This window comes from Meleagris gallopavo, chromosome 16 (assembly GCF_905368555.1).
Source record: "Meleagris gallopavo chromosome 16, MGAL_WU_HG_1.1, whole genome shotgun sequence".
Classification (NCBI taxonomy): Eukaryota; Metazoa; Chordata; class Aves; order Galliformes; family Phasianidae; genus Meleagris; species Meleagris gallopavo.
In genome coordinates this window covers 8,996,836-9,017,811 of record NC_139419.1, presented here as the reverse complement: position 1 = coordinate 9,017,811, position 20,976 = coordinate 8,996,836, and the positions used below count along the sequence as shown (strand labels likewise).

Sequence of the window (20,976 nt, the reverse complement as noted above, 5' to 3'; positions counted from 1 at the left end):
TCACTTTCTCCATCATTAAAATATCTAAAGTTGAACTGTTCTGAGAAATCAGAAATCTTGATCTTCAGTTCAGAATCTCCAAGGTGAATTACTTGGTGGAAATTGTATTCCTTAATCTGTGAGTCATGTAGCATAAACCCACTGCAGAGAACGATTACCAAGCAGCACATGCTGTAGAACCCATAATGACAAACTAAACCATGTTCTTAAAATGGCATACATGTGACCCTGAATACTTGGTGTAAGCTATTTCTGAACAGTATAAAAGTTTTAACTATAAAACCAGCAGGCATGCTGTCTTTGGTAGCAAAATCCAGTATTCCTTGTGTTAGTCCAAAGTGAGCACACAGACACAAACTTAACAAGTCTTTAGACTTGTCTGTTCTTGACAGGTGTGCCTATATGAAAATTCAGAAACATTCTTGGTACATCAACTTGGCTTAGCAACTGCACTGCTATGAAAACTCAACCTTGAAAGATACGTAGTAAGACAAAATCAGCATAATACCTTTTTTTTTCCCCCTATACATTTTCCATGCAGAAGGACTTTCTGTATGCTGGCCATCTCAGTAAGCAGGAACTGCTTTTAGCATGAAAAGCATATTCACATTATTTTCTGTTCAAATGGAAAAAGAACCACTCCAACAAATGACTCCTTACTCTTTCATGGAAAAGGTCAGTCTTTATTGTATTGCTTTCAGATCTGTACATAGGAACATGAACTTAATCTGCAAATTATCTTATGTTAGATAATGAATCCACCAAACAAAATTCAGTCTCTGATCTGTTTCAAAGCTTGCAATTTAAATAAAGTCTCTTACTAGTGCACTTGTCATAATACTGCCCTGAACAGAACCTTGCGGCACTCCTGGATGTGTTCCCCTGAGAAAGCACAGATGTGGAGCTATTGGCTGGTAGAGTTTTCAATGTGTGAATGCAAAACTTGCTTAAGCAGCATGTACAGTGTGTCCATTCAGGTGAAATATTATTTATTGAAAAGTTTATCAAATCTGAGTAATATCTTGATTTTCTTGATAAGAGAACATAGCTCATATTATTTGTTCACAGAGTCCATCCCCGAATTACCTATGGAAGCCCAGTACTGTACATGAATCACAGCAGGTAGTGCACACTCAAGAGGCAATGGTCATGAGGAAAAAGTCACAGCTGACAAGGTCTGATAACAACTCTTCTCGTTGTCCCCTTGTCCTTCTTTTCAGCTCTACATTTCAGAGTATAGTTTCTTTCCATAACTTGATCCATTAACCTGGTCACAATCCATTTCAGGTGTTTAATGAATCTGTTTAAAAAAGAACACATAACAAATACACAGTAACCCTCCAGACCCACACTGAACAGAGAAGTCTCTGTATGTTAGATACAGCACCGTACCATCTGTTTCTTTTGAAAGTAAATTAATCAATCAGTCAACTGTTTTGAGGTACTCAGTGCTGCACTGACAGCAAAGAACTCCAGGAGGACCTCATAACACTGAGTGGGTAAAAAAGGGCAGGTGACCTTTGATGATGTAGTATAATCCAATTACAGAGAAATAATCAACACCTGCCTATGTGACACAGGTTGGAGCTGACAACTACAGCTAGGCATCACCACCACCAACTCCCTGAGCTCAATATTTCAGCCGTAGCACACAAAAAAGCCAAGAAAACTTTGGACATCATCATGAAGGGCACTGAGAAGACGGTGAGTACCATAAAAGCCACTGTGTGCCTGCATCATGAGTACTATGTGCACTTCTGGTTTCCATATCTCAGGAAGACCATGGTGTAGCAAAGAGGGTAGAGAAGAAAGACTAAACTGTAAAGATCCAGGGGAAGGACCAGCTCGTTTCAGGCTTGAGGGGCTGGCAGCAGGATCAGGAAAGCAGCTGCTACAGGGCTGGGCATTGCCATGCCCTCTAATACCTCTAGTGCTTCCTCTGGGGATGTGGAAAGCACAAAGCGAGCACTGCAGATGTTGGCCAAGTTTATGTGTGCTCCCAAATGGTGTCACCTGCCACATCTGGAGCCAGAATGCAGGCAGGGTGGTCCTGGTATGACTTGTCCCCGTGTTACTCAGTGCCACTTAGTAGATGTGAGAAGCTCTTCTGTGCTCAGTGAGGTTCTTTTCTCAACTGCTTAACACTACAGCACCCTGCTAACAGCAATCATATGCTCAATATCATGACTCTCAAACCAAGGACAACAGCAGTTCTAAAAGGTTATCTGAACAAACACAGTGGTAGTTCTGAGAGATGGTTGTTCTGCGTTGCAGACCAAATCCTCAGCTAACTTAAAAACAGCACAGCAAAACATGCTGGGCTTCCAAAGCAAAGCATAAAGCTGTCCAACTCATGTTTCAAACATGGTTGCAGGCTGCTAGACCAGGGCAGTAATTTGTGGAGGCAGATATGATACAATTGACCAAGATATTCAATCTTGTGTTTCTATTCTGTCCTTCAAATTTTATGTGAACCTAATCCTTAACACAAAACAAACAAACAAACAAACAAAAATCCCGGAAAATCAAAAGATAATAGATGTTTTTCAGATCTCAGAAGCAATCATCCAACAGCCTGAATATACCTGCCAGCATTTAATAGCACAGCTGGTAGAGCACAACTTCAGCATTAGAAGAAGAAATGCAGCCACAGTATTTCTGTTAATTCTATGAGTGAAATCATTGCTCACGATGGGCTGGACCAAAGGAAATGCAGTGACCCTGCTCTGCATCCAGGTATTGTCTGCCTTGTTTCCCAGCTTTCTAAAAGTGCTTCAGATACTGCAGCCTATTTGGGCCATGCTGTCTGAGCAAGCCTGAGCTCCTTTCTCCTGGCCCTTCAAAGAGAAGCCCTGGGTCAGTCACCTGAACTAGAGCTTTACACAGTAATACATCATCTGGTGCATGTCATTATTATCCACTGTACTCTTGCCATATACGGGTTCCATTAGGCTTTGCCTTATGGTTGGATGGACCATACAATTCTCACAGAGGAATACAGAACAGAGCATGAGGAGCCACAACCCACTTCTACATGCGCTGCAACAAAGGGGAAAATGGCTGCTTAGCGGTTGGGAAACAACACCCTTTACAGGATGAAGAGAAGTTCAGCAGTGCATTCCCCATAGCAGGTCACAAAACTGATGCTTCTCAGCACCCATCTCCAGAGCAACATGGAGTTGGTTATTCATGGCAAAAGAAAACCCTGAGCAGTGGGACCCCTACCATGGCTTCCCATTTCCACTGATCCCATTCCACACCAACCCCCCGCCAGGCCTTGAAAAGGAAGATTTTTAAACCCCTTAACAGCAGCAGATGGTGGAGCTTCTACAGATGCTTATGGAAGTCTTGACAGAATGTTCAATCTCTTTAAAAAAAAGAAACTCTTAGAGGAAATGCATACTACTCTACATGAAGAGAATGTGGTTTGTAAACTGAATGAGTAAATCTGTGTCAGATTTTCCTCCATAGTTTCAGGTGCCTGAAAGAGACACTGATCTTCCTGCATTCAGGTCTCAGCTGCACAACTTTTCCAGAAGTTTCCAGTTTGATTCTGTGATTGATTTCAACACTTGCTAGCTCTTTTTAATGAACTTTGATCTCATACCAGGCTTGAAAAGTAGACAGAATATGTATTAGAAACACTTCTTGTTCTCAGAGAACATCCCTCAAACTTTTCACCTGTTTTTTCTCAACTTTGTGGCCAGACAAAACACTCAGGCTCTATAACTGGGAAGAGAAAGACCACCTGAAAATTTCCCTGAAGAAATGGAAAGCCTCAGCCATTTCTGTGTACTACTTAATTCCTTGGGATACTCTGTATAAATTAGCATCATTACAAGGGAAGACAAAGAGTTAGACGGGTCAAATATGCATCCTAAATTTCTTTAAACAAATTATTATGGTATTTTAGGATTGCAAGTTGTCATCTGAAACAAAGTGTTGTTTTGCTCATTCTCATGAGAAAACAAACAAAAAGAATCAAACCGAATTCAACCTGCCAGGCTGTGGTTAGCAGCACTGAACGGACAGTTCATTATTCAGCCACAATTCTGTCTTCTTTCCATCTAGAACTCCTGCAAAGAACCACTGGAATACAAGTCTCTTTACAGCATAGCTGCCAGATGAGTTCGAGCATTCAGCTTCTAATAATTTTAGTAACACCTAAGAGTTCACAGCTCTGAAAATTCCAGCTGTAGCTCTTAATGCTGTCATTATTATAACTGATAACAAAATAGACAAGTTGTCCATCTCATGGAGTCAATGATTTACCTTTTTCTTTGGCATGGAGATTTTTACAAATAAGGGAAGAGCATTGTGAAAAATGAGAAGGTTAAAAAAAGTAACAGCTCACTCTGCTCATTATTTGTATGATTCCAAGTCAGGGAGAGTTCTAATGCATTTATGTGCATCCTGGCATGGCTGGTGGTAACATTCTTCTGATCCGCTCCTTTATGAGGCATCACAGTTTCTGAGATAGAAGAGAAGCACAGCTGAGGTAAGCTCACAGAAGCTGCCAGTGGCAGACCCAGGCAGGAGCCCAGCATGCTTATTTCCTTCCCCACTGGACCACATTGCCTCCTGCAGACGCTGAGCCCTCAGCTCTAATTGGCACTACTTTGATAAGCTGATGAGTACAGCTATTTCTTTGACTGATTCAGGATTTACATGCTGGCAACGAGCAGAAGTGCTGAGTCACAAGCTTTTGGATGCTGGATTCTGCTCATCAAAGACATACATTGTAATTCATTTTGGAAAAAAAAACAAAACCATAGGTAACACTTGTACTGTAAAATTATGTAAATCAAATATTTCCAATTTGGTTTCATTATCAATTGCTCATTATCCCTTTGATTAGAGTACTTTGTGATGAGTCGCATCTGATTTTAAGGCAGTGCAAAGACAACAATCACATCACCTATTTCAGGGGACTTGAAATATGATGAAGAATCTGGCATACCCAAGGGAAAAGGGTAGGTGCATGAGTCAGCTCAATCCTGCTCAGCTCACACAGATGGATTTCTCCATTTGAGAAGGACAGGAGGCTTCTTAGTTGTCTATCTTCAGCCTCTGCCACCAATTATGGTTAGAAACCTGAATGTAATTCTGCTCCTACTGAGTTTATTCAGCTGAGGTTTTCAGTGCAAGAGAGAACACAGCTCTTCTGATCCACGTGCTCTTTTACTTTGAAATAAGCCTTTCCACACTGTGTAGAACGGCCTCTTGGGATTTCCTCCCTTTGTATCCCTGTTCACGCATGCCACTCATCTCCTGCGTGGCAGGCAACACTTTTTAAATGCAAGGAGCACACCTGCAAGGCTTTAACTGAGGCTAATCACTGCTTTTTAGTTGTTCTCTGTAATCGCTGGTGAGTCACATGAAGAGCACTCCTTTTATTCTTAGTGCAAAGAGCAATACTCCTATCATTTCATCCCTGCTGGTAAAGCTGAGACCGCTCTTTCTGCATCGTGTGCTGAATCCTCAGCACGCCAGCTCAAAGTGAGCATTCTGTGCCCATGGCTTCACACAGGGAGCTGGTGGTGACAAATACCACAGCGCTGTGAAGAACTCCATAAGCAGGATCTGAGCACAAATCCCTCCTCGTGGTGACATGCTGAGCCTTGGCCTGGTAGCTGAATAACCAGGCAATTTGCAGCCCGGTTGCTGAACGTATAATTAAATATATAAAAAGGTGAAGCACAGTAATGGTGTACGCTTTGCTCTCTGATAATTGGAGATTTGTGATTTGGTTCTCAGTGGAAACAACAATGTAAGACAACAGCTGCCAAACGACAGGGCTGAGCAGGCCGGTGCTTACCTCTGAGCACGGTGACATCACTGCCATTTCTACATATGAAGCTGACGTCTTACAGTGAGAGTAGCAAGTACTCTGAAGAGCTTCTTAACCTACTAACATAAAGGAAAATGTTAAGAAGCCCATTTACTGACAATGAACAGAATGGTGCTCACGTCCTGCGCTCTATGAAACGATGTGCTCGTGTAGTAGGAAGAACCCCCTGCGTGAACTGATGTGGCTGTTATTCTCCTTGGGTCTCCCTGAAAACCAGATGAATTCACTGTAAAAAATCCTGGCCAGCAGAAAAGTCCTCCACCATCACCTAATACAAGCATTAAAAAATGTTTATTTTCTGAATCCTTGTACTAGATGATGTTGGAGTAATAAGATCAGGAGTTTGGGGAAAGGTGTTTCTGAGGAGCAAATGGTTAGAACTTTCTGCACCAAAGATTTTGCTTAAATTTCCATTAATTATTATGAATTTCTTCCCTGGAAGACAGGAGATACCGGTCTGAAGGATACTTACAAAGGCTTTCAATTCCTATCCCTGTATTCCAACTTCATGTGTTGTTTGCCCGACTGAAAAGGGCCGAGGACAGCCACAGCAGCAGCACGGTGTGGGCAGTTCAGCTCTGCTACAGATCTGTGCCAGCGGAAGGGATTCTAACCCAGTCGCTTGGGATGCACCAAACAGGTATGCCAACATACACCAAATGTATGTATGCTTTTATCTGTTGTAATTGCAGCGGGATTTCTCCAGCAGCACGAGATATGTTTGTCTCCAATGCCACAAACACACTTCTGTGCTCCCACGTGCTGTTGTCCAAGCTTTGCTCACCTGTGTCGGTGCTGTCCATGTTCATCCAACACCAATTCCCATTTCATATTTTCTAGGCTATTGACCAAAACCTGACACTACTGCTTTATATGGAACCTTAATGGAAACATTTAGAGTTTCAGTATGAAGGACTGCATTGTAGAGATGTGGTTTTGCTTTTATGGTGGTTTTTTTTCATGTGAAAGACACTAAAATAGCACCGTGACAGGCAGCACTTGTGCAACGTGTTCACCAAGGTCATCTCTGTGACCTTACAGCAGAAACCCCTACCTGCATGTTTTCAAGTGTAACTTGAAAGGCATCCTAACCCGATTTTCAAACTCACAGGCGATATTTTGCTTAAACATTCTGTTGGCAGATCTGGAAACACTTAAAACTGTGAACGTTTTTGTTAACATCCATTTGGCACAGAACGTCCTCGCTGGAAATAGTGGTTCTCTCCCCACTTGCAGTTCAGCGTTACAAAACGCTGAATCCTTACATTTCCAACGCGTTAGCGTCACCGACAGCTACAGCGGTAACAAAACGTTTGATCAAACAAACCCTCGTGCTCCGATCGCCGCGACGATCCCGGGCAAATGCTCACAGCATCTCCGAGCCTCGGGAAGCGCGGCTGCTGACCGCCCGCAGCCCCGACGCCGCGCTGACAGCCGCAGCCGCCCGGAGCGCAGCTCGGCCCTCCCCTCGCCCCGCCGGTCCCTCCCCGCCGTTCCGAAGGCTGCGGGTCCCCGGGAGCCGCCGGCTCTCACTTACTTCTGCGGCCCCTCCGCGGCCCGGCCCGGCGGCGGTGCGTTCCGGGGGCGCCGCGAGCGGAGAGGCGGCGCGGGCATCCCGGGGCCGCGCCGGGACGGCGTCACTCCAAGTAGGCGTCAAAGACGTCCAGCTCGCCGTCGGTCTCGTACAGCGCCGAGCCGGGGTCGGAGAGCACCCCCAGGTCCACCAGCGCCTGGTCCATGTCCTCGGGCAGGAAGACGATGCCCACGTTGAGGACGATGTACTCCATCAGGAAGGCGTAGTACAGGATCAGCACGTTGACGAAGAACAAGCCCACGTAGAACATATAGGGCAGCACCAGCAGCGCGTGGAAGGCCCAGGACTCCAGCGAATCCAGCCGTGCCGACACCGCGGCGGGCATGCAGCCGGGGCGGCGGGCCGCGGCCCCCGGGGCGCAGAGCGGGGACGGAATCGGAGCGGACCTGCGGGGAGAGGCGGCGCCGCCGAGCTGCGGGCGGACCGCGCGGCTCCGGCTGCCGCAGCCCCGCTGCCGGCAGAAGGCGCTCCGCGGAGCCCCGGCCGCCGCAGCGCCGCCGCCTCCCGGCCTCCTCTCGCCCGCGAACTCGGCGGAACGACCCCGCGGGCGCGTTCCCGCATCGGGGCCGAGCACCTGCCCCGCGCGCTCCGCTCCGCCCCGCTGCGCCGTTTACCTCCGCGTTCCCCCCGCGCCGCTGCTGGCGGCCGCGCCTGGGGGCGGTCAGCGCGGATCGGACCGGGCTGAGGGGGGGGCGTCCGTCATCGCCTCCGCAGCGGGGCTCGGCCGTGTGGGGCTGTCCCGTAGGCTGTCCCATAGGGCTGTCCCGTGGGGCTGCGGGGCTCTCTGCGGCACTCTCACCGCGCGCTGAAACGAAGGCGCGACTGTAAACTTTTTTTTTTTTTCTTTTTCTTTTTTTACACGGGTTTGATCTCAGCTCCAGCCCTTCAGCCGCCCGAAGCTGCGCTCCGCTCGGGGTCTGCCCTCTCCCCGCTCCGCGGCCGCCCGCCTGAGGCGACGCGCAGTGTAGGAGCCCGCACGCAGTGCCTCGTTATGGATGAGGAAGCAGCGCGCACCTCAGCGCCCTGTCGGCCGGTGCCGCCTTTGCTTGTTTACATTCTTCCCGCCTACGGAGCTCTGAGGGCTGGCCGCGGCCCGCAGCACGCCTCGTCGTGCCCCGCAAGCAGCCGGCGCCTCGCTGCGCAGCTTCCCCGCAGCCCGGCACGAAGGCGCGCGGTGCCCGCACTCCCCGCCGGACGGAGCGGCGCGGTGCCCGCCGGGAGCTGCAGTCCGCTCCGAGGAGCGATTCCCGGCGTGCTCCCGGCCGCGCATGCGCACGGCTGCGGGTGCGCGCCGGTGGCCGTCAGCGCCGTTGAGCTCCTTCCGCGGCCTCCGCCGGCCGTCCCCGCGGGGCCATGAGGCGATAAGACCCCGTCGTGCTCCGCCAGCATGTTTGGCCGCTCCCGGAGCTGGGTGGGCGGCGGGCACGGGAAGGCCGCCCGCAGCATTCACTCCTTGGACCATCTCAAGTGAGCGGGGACCGTGAGGGGGGCGGCGGGCGGGAGCGGCGCTGCGGCTGTGGGGGCGGCGCGGGGCGGGTCGGAGCCGTGCCGGGCTGTGTTGTGCCATAGTGTGCCGTGCTGTGTTGTGCCTTGCCATACTGTGCTGTGCCTTGCCATGTTGTGTCGAGGGGCTGCGCTCCCGACGCTTTCCCGCCCGTGCCCTTCGTGGCGGCTCCCCCCGGCTGGGTTTCCTGCGGTACCGCTCTGTTTTGTCCCGCAGTTCGGCCCCGCGTTGGGCCGTGTCTGCTCGCCCCGAAAAACCCCCGGGACAGACGCGCTTCCGTGAGGTGGTGCCGCGCTCGTGGCCGTGGCTTTTAATTTGTAACAACGTCACGGATTCGTCCTGGGAAGTAGAGCGTGAGAGGCGATAAAAACAAGAAATATCGCGTTCCTTTGGGCCGGGGCTGCGGGGGGACGCAGCGCTGCGCTGCCCGCCGTGCTGCTGGACGCACAGCTGGGTAACGCGGCTGCACGGCGCAGCATCTCCTCCGAGCGCTCCGCTGGTGGAGGTGGGTTAATGAGATCCCTGTGACGGCGTCTCTTTCTTCTGAGCAGCAAAGGATGAGCGTGGAGAAAAGTGTTTTCTAAATGAAGTTGCTGCCAATACGCAGCTCGCTGAGAAACGTAAAGCTGGTGGTTTTCGGTGGTTGGTCTGGTTGAAAGAGAGCTTGAATGGGGTCTGACAGCACTGATCAGGGTGCACTCACACAAGATTTGGATCACGCAGTTGCTGTATCACAGTGGTTTATGGCTTCTGGTTCTCACTTAAACTAGAGAAACGTTTTAAAGCAGGAAGACTGAACTGCAGTGTGTGACAGGAAAATGAAGTCCATAAAACAAACCGGAGCGCAGTGAGTGAGGCAGCAGTACTGCAGGAGATGATCCAGGAGGGTCAGGCTGAGCACATAGTGTGCGGCATTGCAGGCAAGAGCCACGCTCAGATACAGACACAGCAGTGTTCTCATTACAAAGGGTGGTCCTTGGGTGCTACTCAGTGCTTGGGGAGCTGTAGGTCTGTCTGGATTTGGTATTATGCTTGCAGACAGAGCAAGGATGCTGATGCATGTCAAAAATTCAAACAGAGTTCAAGTTTAGAAGGAAAAAGGTTTGAGGCAAGAAAAATATGATCTGTTGTTTCCTTGTAGCCACAGATGGTAGAGCAAGTGTTATCCTGCTGGGTTTGCAGCAAAGAATTGGGCTGTGCTTGTTATTTTGACTCCTTACCTGAGAGCTGAAGTACGTTTCCCTGCTGAAGCACCAGATTGGGTTGGGTTTTGTTGTGTGTGTAAGGGACGTAGCAGTCAACCCTGGTAAGCTCACTGTGAGCTGTCTGTGTTCCTGACTTTTCAACTCCAGCAGAATCCCTTGTATTCCTCGTCAATGAGCTGTGCAGAACTCACTGACCTTGCTGTTAAAAATTAGCTCAGTGTATAGGAAGTATATTATGGTAAGTTATGAGAGCAGAATTAACCAGGGCTGTCCCTTAGGGAATATTTTCTTTTTTTTATGTTCATAAAGTTAGAGTTCTACCTAAGTTGTAAACAGTATGCCTGTTTAGTGAGAGAGTTACTGCTTTTCATCAGCAGGTGTTGGATCTGAAACTTCTGTTTCTATTAGTCTGAATACAGTTTGAGATTTGCTTGAGCAGATTGGGGTTGTTTGCATGTCAGTTTCCTTGCTAAGTGGCAATAGTTGTAGTTTAATCTGCTTTTCTAGTTGTGAAACGAGATTGAGAGAGGCTGTGAGATTGTGCTGTGCACTGTCAGTGCTTCTGGTGGATTTTTTGGGCCCTTGGCACTTTCGTACCCTTTGGTTAGCAATGGCCGGGCTGTCAGGGATGTAAGAGGAAGAGGCCTTAGCATGCTGCCCACTGGTAGTGACTGCTTTGTGAGAGTGGTCTGAAAAGGCCGTTGCTTCCCTTGCCCTGAGCTCTGAAACTGGGCTGGAATCTGCTCCACAGGGCTGTGTTTTTGAAAAGTTCGATTGAACGTGCCCTGTGCTTTCCAGTTTTGGTGGAAGGCCTCAGAACTTAAGCATGATATCTTTGTTTCTAAATGCAGAGAACGTTTCCTACCTGTTGCCTTTTGTTACCTCCAGTGTGTTTCCCCTTGTTGCTGCTATGCTTGGTATTTTCATTGTTCCCTGATAACACAAAGATTTTTTTGCCATTAGAGCTGCATGCTGGGCATTTCTCCTGGCTTGGTCACATGCCCTGCCTATAGACCTGTGCCTGGAGGCTTCCTTCACAGCTGATTCATTTCCTGAAGCATTGTCCATGCTATACGTTGTTTCCTCTGTGTGAACAATAAATCATCACATAGCTCCGGGCAGCATGAAGAAGGAAATATAGTTAAATCTATTGGTGTTTTTTTCAATTTCTGAACACCTGACTTCTTAAATTCTTATGTGTTAATGTATTTTTTTAAGTAATAAATAGAAAAGCCATTAAAACTTTCTGTATGTGTGAGTTACTGTAGTGTGCTATTGCCCTGAATGTGGTCTCTAAACAGAAGAGCATTCAGAATCCTACCTGTTTTGCTAAGCTGCTGGCAAAACACTTCATCCCTCTGATGCCATCATCAGTGGTGCTGTGACAATTCCTGGTGGGTTTTTGCTTCATCTCCAGCCCCCAGCAGAGCGACAGAGCTGCCATGGTTCCTCTGAGGGTTTAGCATTTCAGAGCACAGACTTGGCTCATCTAAAATCAGTGTGTAAAGATTGACTTTAAGTATTTCTGAGAAAGAAATTCTGCTTCTGTGCAGTACCTTTATTGTCATAGTGTGGGAAATTGCACATCCAGCAGGAGGAACACTTGGTTTGCACTTTGGCTCTTTCATTCCAAGAAATGGATAACAGAGTAGTTTGGAAGTGAGGGCTGTGTTGTATGTCTGTGTGCCAGTGTGTTAGCAAACCTAAGGGTCTGTGGTGACATTATAGCAAGTAAATTAATTTGGCATAATGTATTCCTGGCTGTCAAACCAGTCTGGCTTCTTCAGAATGCTCTGCATTCCATCCCCACTGGAGGTTGAATAATGGCATGTAAGTCTTACCATCGCTTATGCTGACCACAGCTCTGCTGCTGGATGGAACTTCATTCCCAAATTTGCAATAATGTGACTTATTGCTGAGAAATATCGTCACAATTATGAGCACCTGACTTCAAATAAACAGGCTAAAGTAGCTGTAGTGTCATTACTTTCAAAATTACACTGTCAGGCTTAAACTCTCCCATCTTCATTGTCAGTGTCACAGAAGGAACCTTAAACTGTGATCCATACATTAACAGCAGAGGATTTGTAGGTGTTCATTGCTGTTCTGTTCTGGAGCAGCACACAACCCAGAGTTATTGCTGCAGGAGATGTTTGAGTCAACTCAACCTTGAATGGTTCCAACCTGAGCAGTTTCCACTCCTGCATTCAGAAAACAAATGTTGATTTATGAGAGGAAAAATATGGCTGTGATCCGTACTTAGTAATTGAAGCTCTTGAAGCTTTAAGGTGATGTGAAATTTCTCTAATTAGTTTACATTTTTCTTGTGTGTGTGTGTCAAACTCTTATGTTCTTCTTTTTTATTACTATTATTGTATAAATGCATTTAAAAAACAACAGGGAGGAAGGGAGTACTTGCTGTGCTTTTGTGTACCCCTCCTTTGTACGATAAAGGGAAGTGATCTTTGGTATGTGTTGTTTTGAAGAAGAAACACAGACTTGCTTGACCACATAAAATTCAGAAACATAACACAAGTTTTTCAAACTTCATGTAGTTTTCTGCCACCTGTTGTAATCTGTACTTTTATCTGTAGACTTCATTAGATAGCCTTCAAACCTTGGCCCATAAGATAATAAAGCTGTAACTTGCCACCTTTCTGACCAGTATTTCTATGCTTGAGTGGGCAGAGACTTGATTACAACAAGGCCTGGATGAATGAATAGTGTGTGACAGTGCAGTCAAACTAGCTGCAGTCTGTGAAGTGTCACTGCTGCCAATAGAAGGGCTGGGTCCCAATGAGCCTCTTTCCAAAATTACTTCCCAGCACCTGCTGTTGCACACTTACCTGCTGCTTCTGTTTGCTGGTTTCTGCTCCTTGCACCCTCGACTTTAAGGTGCTTTCTAGGAAATTCCCTGAGTTGCTGTGAGAAGCCCTGAGGGACAAATACTGCATAGTTCTCCTTCCTGTATTAGCATGTGCACGAGCATTCCCAACTCACTTGGCTGATGAGGGGTTATTCTGCTTGTCTCATTCTGTTTAACAGTTATTTTCACTCTGCTTCAGGATTAAAAGGAAATTTGTGTTTTAAAATTGCACAGTGATGAGAAATATTGCTTGTACGTGTTTATCTGTGTTAAGTTAGGGGCCAGAGACAACCGTGGTGCCTGTAGTAGTGGTGGGCAGCGTGATAATGGTACTGTTCTTCTTTTAGGTACATGTATCATGTCTTGACTAAAAACACAACAGTGACAGACCACAACCGCAATCTCCTGGTGGAGACCATCCGTTCTATAACAGAGATCCTTATTTGGGGGGACCAGAATGACAGCTCGGTGTTTGAGTAAGTATTGCAGGCAGCTTTAGCTCTGGCTGTGGGGAATGATGAGTTACACAGATTCCTGGTTTTCAAAGATAAATTTTTCCAAGACAGATTCCTACAGATGGTCATGAAAATACCCTGTCCTGTAGTAGAGAGCTAAGCAGGATCACGTTCTTGTGTTATGAAACAGAATTTGCTTCTTTTAATGAGAGCTCCAACTTCAGAGCTCCTTTTACACACAGTTTCTGACTCACATCTTTTGACATAGGTACAAAAATCAAACCTAGTAGTGCTCAGATTTATTCATGACCTCTGTTAAAATGAAATGATGTTCATTTGCTCATCGTAGTTTCTATGATACTCCTAATGGATATCTTGTTCTAGCTATGATATATAACATATATTAGATATTATTTTAATCCTTGTAAAATAGTGTGGTAGCAAAAATAACTTGAAAACAGGTATTGATTCTTCCTATCTGTATTGTAGCTTCATGAAATTTCTCCCTGCCTTCTTTACTGGAGGGAATTTTAGCAGCTTTCTCCTGCTTTTAATGCAAATAAAAGCATAACAAGAAACAAAAACAGAAAAATAAAAGCTGTAGATACATATTTGTGATGTCCTGCTAGGAAAGAGACCATAATTTTCCTGTTAAATTATCTTTTTGTTCCTTGTCTGCTGGGTATTTGTTTATAGCTTACACTTCTTGTTTCCTGTTTGGTTGCACACTTAATGTGGTATTAAAGATAGGCAGTTGAAAATAGTGATTTGAGGCTGATAACAGAAACTGTGGTTTAATGAATGCAGATGGAAGACCACGGGCAGGAAAACAAAAAATAAAACACCAAAAAACTTGTGACCAGAAGTCAAATCCACAGTGATGAAGACGAGGTGGATTAGCTTAATAGGGGTACATGAGTGTTAAACAAAACAGGCTTTGTTTAGAAGCTTTCCCCTTCAAAACTGTGATTGCAAGTTAGGGAAGTTATCTACTAGGTTGGTTATACGTAAATAAAATAACTCTTATGTTTTAATGTTGTTTTACTGCATAATTTGACTGTTTAAGTGTTCTAGGTTTTAAGGGTTTTGAAGATAAAGCTTTGCACGATATTTTTGCATAAATACAGATTGTGCTGTTGGTCCAATTTGCTTAGAATGATCTCTGATGTTAGTAAAATCATCTTCTTGTTAAATACAGCAAGTGACTTTATGGCATCTCTTTATTTTAGCTTCTTCTTGGAGAAGAATATGTTTGTTTTCTTCTTGAACATCTTGCGCCAGAAGTCCGGCCGTTACGTGTGTGTGCAGCTGCTGCAGACTCTGAACATCCTTTTTGAGAACATCAGTCATGAAACATCGCTGTGTAAGGGCACCTTTTGGAACTGTTCAGGATTAAATGATCAAAATCTGATTTAATACACTTTAATACAGTTTAGTTCTGGTGCTCCTTCGGAGCAGTGTCTATGAATTCCTAATATTCCTTTTAGTCAAACACTGTTGAAAATGTTGTAATTTGACTCTAACTTATCTTTTAATCTAAATTTTCGTTAATACAGTGGTTTGGTAATTCTGAAGCATTTTATGTGTTTAAAGGTGTTCTTTAAGTCAGATTAGTTATGGTCTGAAATGTTTGCATTGATGCTGCAGATTATGCAGCAGAACTCTGTCATCTAATTTGTACTGGGACTGTTCTCCCATCACTGGGACTGGCATTCAGCCCACTGTGTTTACTTGACGTTTTCAGAAACAAAGAGGAGAGAGAATTAATTATTGGTTAGAAGTGTTCTATGACTAGCAAGAGGAGGAAGTCATGTGAAGGCCTTTGGAAGTATTTTTTGGGGGGGGGGAAGAATTCTGTGTGCGTGTGTTACAAGTGTTATTTAGTACTAAACTAAGGAGGGATGATCTCTTCTCCATTACCTGATGTTCTTGGGAGTGAAGACATCTGCAGGGGAACAGTAAATCACTGTTTCTGCATGCAACCATCACTTGGGTTGTTTAGTTGTTACCTTGAAGCACTGGATAGCTTGTTGCTAGCTGGTGTGTTAAATGCAGTTACTTACCTACTGATTTCTTTTGATTAATTTCTGTAATGTCTCTTATTTTTCAGACTACTTGCTATCTAATAACTATGTGAATTCTATTATTGTCCATAAGTTTGACTTTTCTGATGAGGAGATCATGGCATATTATATATCATTTTTGAAAACTCTTTCCCTGAAACTCAACAATCATACTGTGCATTTCTTTTACAACGAGGTAAGTAAGAAAAGGAGTTGCTATATCATGATGAGAGGACTTTAATTAAAAAAAAAAAAAAAAAAAAACTGAAGGCAGTTTGGCACATTTTCTGTTTAGTCTTCTGTCTAAGCTTGTCCAACTTGCTTAGAATCATCTCTGATCATAGAAAAATCATGTTCTCATTAAATATAGCAAGTGACTTTGACACCTCTTTGTTGTAGCATTTTCTTGGAGAAGAATACATTTGTTTTCTTGACCATCTTGTGTCAGGAGTCTAAACTTGTCTAATGAATTATTTGTCCTGAATTTATTTCAGTCTCAATGATTGAGAATTAAGTTGTGAGGATCTCTGCAGAAGCATAGTAAAGAAGGTTCCTAAGAGCTGTAAGATAGAGTTAAACTGGACTGCTTGAGCAGCTCTGAAGTCTGCTTCATTGAGAATTCAACTTGTTTGTGCCTTGTTTTCTGTTTCTCCACTTGATTTTAAGAGGCTTAGTCAAAGTCTGATAAAAGCTGATCAAAGGCTGAAGGTGAAATCAGCTTATCCTTGCTCTGTGCCAGTTTTTGCCAGAAGAGGGCGTTAAAGCTCTGAAAGTGTGCAGAGCTAACGTGGAAACCTCCTGGTGCTCAAAGCATTGATTGGAATTCAGAGCTGCAGAGCCGATTGACTGTGCATTGTAAAATAATTTCAGTTACTTAAGTTGAGAGTAGAAGTATTTCAGCAATGCATGGAAAGAGTTCTTCGTGCAGAATTCCAACAGATACATTGTCCATGTTTTGGTTAATTCATTATGCTTTCTTTTCTCTTGCTGCAGCACACGAATGACTTCGCTTTGTACACAGAAGCCATTAAATTTTTTAACCACCCAGAAAGCATGGTCAGGATTGCTGTTAGGACTATAACTTTAAATGTCTACAAAGGTATGCTTTCTATATCTGAAAAAATGGCATGTGTAAGGGGTTTTGTTTATCCTGTGGGATTTGAAACTTTACATGTTGATGTGCTTCAGGTACACATTTTGATTTTTATGAAACAGAATGCTAAGCCTGTAGTGTGTACTTGTAAATAGTACTATCTCATGTGTGAAACTGATGTAAAAAATGCAGTGAAAGAGTACCAAGCTTACATGAGGAACTTTAGTTTATCTTCCAGTAGAGATTGTGGTATGGATGAATTTAAAAAAAAAAAAAAAAAATTATGTTCTCAAATTTCTTTTGTTTTAATTTACTTATGAACTTGAGTTTTATAGTGTGTATAAAGCAGTGACCTTACTGATGGTATCACTTCCTTTCAAAGTGCATTAGAATATGACTGTAGAATTCCTAGGTACTGCAGCCACTCCAGTGTGAAGAAACAGACCTAGACCATTTCTAGAGGTGCTCAATGAAAGCCAGGATGCTTCAGTAGCCAATTGCTGTACTGGGCGTAAGGAAAATAATTGTATGATGAGAATAGATAAACACTGCCACAAGCTTTCCTGAAAAGGTGATGAATCTCTGTTGCTTGAGATCCTAAAAACTCAACAAGGCCTTTAGCTGCCTGGTTCAAATGAGAAGTTAGCCCTGTTTTGAGAATGGGTTTGCACTACCCATCCTCCAAAAGTCATCTCTCACTAACTTTTTCCCTGAATCTGTAAACTCTGTGAGAGACTGAAAATATCAGTGATTTCTGTGGAAAAATGTGCATGCTCTCCACTTCTGGAAGCAACATGCGTTGTGTATAGTAGTATGAATTATGAAATGTTTGTGCAGTGTTTATTACTTTTTAATAGGTTTTTAATGAAACTGCTTTTTGAATTTAAACAACTTTCCATCAAGTAATGATTTGGTGATGGTTTTCATCAGAGTATCAGATCTTTTTTTTTAGCATTATGAACAATTTACTTTGCAAATAGCATCTATAGCAGGCTGGTTCTTTGTAGCATTGACTGCTAAGGGACAGTTTTTCTTTTGGACATTGAAGAAGAGGTACTTGGTACTTGCTTTTTACTCATCAGCTATAAAACCAAATGTGTGCTCGCAGAGCAAAGTGCAGATTTCTTATCCTGTTAGTGTGTGTTTACATGACTAAATGCTTTTATGGTAAAAAAAATATATACTTCTCTAGAATTTTGGTGGAATGTTGTAGCAATATGAAGGTTAGAGTACGAAAACAGCTCAGATATTCAGGGTTCGTAACCTTTGCTTATGTTCTGATCTAACTCCTACCCTGTATCTTTTAGTTTAGATGCTTTGTGCTTTAGCTTCTTAAACCCTTTTGGAGGATGTCACTATATCCCGGTTCCTAATCCTGTTAACTGTTGTCTGTTTCTTTTGCCCTTCCTTCACTGATGATTCCTGTGTTCCTTAATGCAGTGTCATGTAAGTCTTAACTAGCTTGACTTTCAGCATTTCTGCTTTATTCTTCCGCATTATTTTCTCTTCTTTTTATTAAGGAATGTGCTAAAAACTCTGAATTCCACTAGATTTGTCTTCAGACATGTAAATATATCAATATTGGGCTCTTTCAAGCCAATTAAGAATTGATGTGATGCTTTTGTAGATGTCCATTTCATGCATAAGACCATCTCAGGTATATACTCATGTGAAAAGCTGGCATGTAATCAAAATTCAGAAGGTTCTTTGTTGTATTTATTTTTAAAATCCTTAAATATAAAAGGAGTGGAAACTGATTTTTCTCTTACAATTTCTCTGCAGTGGACAACCAACCTATGCTGCATTACATTAGAGATAAAACTGCAGTCCCTTATTTCTCCAACCTTGTCTGGTTTATTGGAAGCCATGTGATTGAACTGGATAACTGTGTGCAGACTGATGAAGAGTAAGCTTTTTAAAATGCCATTTATTGAATGGAAATGCTTTTCCCAGACATTGATGCTCAGCTCACTTTATCTGTAGTGGTCCACCTCAGACAGTAGGTGTCTGAGACAGTTTGCAAACAGTTCAAGCTTTTTCTTTTCACAGATTTGTGCTATCAGTGCTGTGGATTAAGTGGTCAGTGATGTCCTCTGTCTGTACTCATATTCTGTACAAGCAAATCATTGTTGTGCCTTTTCTTCATCTTTAATTTTGCTGAATTTCGTAGGAATTCAGAACAGAGATGGTATTTTGTGCTTCTTAGTTTCAGTAACTCTTTTGTGTGTTTCTCTTCTGAGTACTATCCCAGCAGGACAGCTCTCAGAAAGATACTGTAGGAGAAAAAAAAAAGAAAATAGTTGGAAAGATGAACTTTATTTAATATGGGAACTGTAAGCAATGAAATTCCCACGTTGTGCACTACTATCAACTGTGGAAATATTTTGTTGCTTCAGGTTAAATAACTGGAGGTAAACCAAGGTTGCTTGCTTTACTCCCCACTCATAGTGGGTGATTGTTTCATACTTCCTTAAAGTGAAAAGGCAGAAGTGTAATAAAACAGATGTGTTTTGTTTTTGGTAGGAAAACTATTTTTTTTATGATTGGTTTCTGAGAAGATTCTGGCAAACTTTGTTAAAAGTACTACTTCTGAAAACTGGGGGAAAGACTTTATATGTGCTTCTTAAAGAAAATATATGCCTGAATGCTGTTTGGTTGCTGCATTATATGTGAAAACATCTGTTTTATGCTGTCAGTCTGCACAAGGCAATTGATAGGACGTGAATTATTAAAGTCATTAAGTTTTAAAAAAGAAATTTACTTACCTGAGACTTTATCTGCTCTGTTTTTCAGGCACAGGAATAGGGGCAAGCTGAGTGACCTGGTAGCAGAACATCTTGATCATTTGCATTACCTTAATGATATACTTATCATTAATTGTGAATTTTTAAATGATGTGCTGACAGACCACCTACTTAATAGGCTCTTTCTTCCCCTCTATGTGTATTCATTAGTAAATCAAGATAAGGTAAGTGAATACATGCGAATTTATAAGTTGTAAAGGAATTATTTGCTTTCAGTATGCATAGCAATTTGTATTCCTTGGTAGGGTTAATGCTGTTGATGCCTATGTTTGTATGTTGAAACAAATAAGGACTGGAGGAGGAGGAGGTAGGTTGTAGTTTGAATACTTTGGTTCATCGTTATTTAGTTGATCAATTAAAATGTCTGTCAATATTATTTTTTTCTTTATACATAATTCTTCATTGTTTATATAATTGTTTATGTAATAGCCAATTCTTTAATGAATGCTATCAGAAAAAACTTGTGAAGGAATGGTTGAGTAGGAAATACCAACTTAATTCTGGGGTATTTATCTGTTGCTCTGTTATTAAAGGGGCTGTGACTGAGAACAATCAGAAGCCATTTTTAAGCTTGTAGACTGTGAGGTATTCTTAACTGGAGAGTCTTCATTTGAAATTGTTTACCAAAAAGTAAATTTTAAAGAGCACCATCGTTAGTGGATATTTTGTGATAGGATGTGAAAGAATACGAGGTTAAAAATTTTGTTTTAAATAAAATTTTAATCAGTATCAGTGCTTTAACTTTATGGAAATAAATCATTGTTTTTCATTACTTCTACAACTTCTTTTCCTTAGGGTGGGGAGCGTCCAAAAATAAGTCTCCAAGTTTCTCTCTATCTTCTTTCTCAAGTACGTATTTGAATTATTTTGTCCTATTTCAGAATGTGTTTTGCTGTAGTGTTGCAATATGTAATATTATTTACCATATTGTCATCTATTCTGACAAAACCATTTTTAAAAAATCGGCAAACACACTGTTGAACACTTTCCAGTTTTCTTATTAAAAATAAAAAATAATAGCTCGTTTTTCTTTAAGACAGATTAAGTAGCTTCTTCAGTCAGTATTCTTCTGGGGATCTTGTAGCACATAATGACAGCTCTTGAAGCATCCGATACAGTTTGTGTACAACACTTCATAAACAGTTCACAATAGAGTCATGCAATATTTCAGGACAGGATTTGTAGAATTACAGATGAGATTCTCCTAGGCATGTATTGCAGTTTGAATCTACCTAAATCTGAAATATTCTCTTGGGAAAACAGAGGGTTTTGATCTGTTTCATGGCTTGTATTTTTCTTTATTAAAACTAGGTAGCTTAAAATGTAGGGAAAGAACATAGAATAAAGAAGAATATAGAAAGAACAAGAATATCTGTAGAGGGATTATGCTCTAGAGGAATTATGTGTTTTGAAGCAGATTTCATGAACTATTAGTGTTAACAATTTAATGTTACTGTGTATGTAAACTTAAGATACCAGTATTCAACAAGGACGTAAATGAAAGTATGTTCAATGATTGAAGTAGAGAAACCGTGTCATGT

General features: G+C 43.0%; 2 protein-coding genes across 11 annotated transcripts in view; one reads left to right on the top strand and one right to left on the bottom strand.

Annotated features, from left to right (window-relative positions):
• Positions 1 to 656: 656 nt before the first annotated feature.
• DEXI (Dexi homolog) lies at positions 657 to 8,269 on the bottom strand. 5 transcript variants are annotated; one of them, XM_085237616.1, is made up of 4 exons: positions 8,060 to 8,269; positions 7,389 to 7,831; positions 5,819 to 5,910; positions 657 to 1,300 (listed from the first exon to the last, which is right to left on the bottom strand). In XM_085237616.1, the coding sequence occupies exon 2, from the start codon at positions 7,768 to 7,770 to the stop codon at positions 7,489 to 7,491; it is 282 nt and encodes a 93-aa protein (XP_085093742.1). In that variant the 5' UTR covers positions 7,771 to 7,831; positions 8,060 to 8,269; the 3' UTR covers positions 657 to 1,300; positions 5,819 to 5,910; positions 7,389 to 7,488. The 5 variants fall into 5 exon arrangements, with proteins under 5 accessions (XP_085093742.1, XP_085093745.1, XP_085093744.1 ...); XM_085237619.1 differs by adding an exon at positions 4,355 to 4,471 and having other exon boundaries at positions 5,819 to 5,907; positions 7,389 to 8,266; XM_085237618.1 differs by adding an exon at positions 4,355 to 4,471 and having other exon boundaries at positions 7,389 to 8,265.
• A 428-nt stretch (positions 8,270 to 8,697) lies between these two features.
• Positions 8,698 to 20,976, top strand: part of CLEC16A (C-type lectin domain containing 16A) — a 63,112-nt gene continuing 50,833 nt past the window's right edge. For all 6 annotated transcript variants that reach the window (XM_085237571.1, XM_085237570.1, XM_085237575.1 and 3 more), the window contains exons 1-8: positions 8,698 to 8,912; positions 13,368 to 13,496; positions 14,705 to 14,838; positions 15,586 to 15,734; positions 16,532 to 16,637; positions 18,414 to 18,537; positions 19,425 to 19,599; positions 20,231 to 20,284. In XM_085237571.1, the coding sequence (XP_085093697.1) occupies positions 8,833 to 8,912; positions 13,368 to 13,496; positions 14,705 to 14,838; positions 15,586 to 15,734; positions 16,532 to 16,637; positions 18,414 to 18,537; positions 19,425 to 19,599; positions 20,231 to 20,284 (951 nt within the window). In that variant the 5' untranslated portion in view covers positions 8,698 to 8,832. The remainder of the gene's footprint in view (positions 8,913 to 13,367; positions 13,497 to 14,704; positions 14,839 to 15,585; positions 15,735 to 16,531; positions 16,638 to 18,413; positions 18,538 to 19,424; positions 19,600 to 20,230; positions 20,285 to 20,976) is intronic.

Excerpts from the sequence above, each read along its gene's own strand:
- DEXI (XM_085237616.1), bottom strand. The coding sequence starts at position 7,770 with ATGCCCGCCGCGGTGTCGGCACGGCTGGATTCGCTGGAGTCCTGGGCC.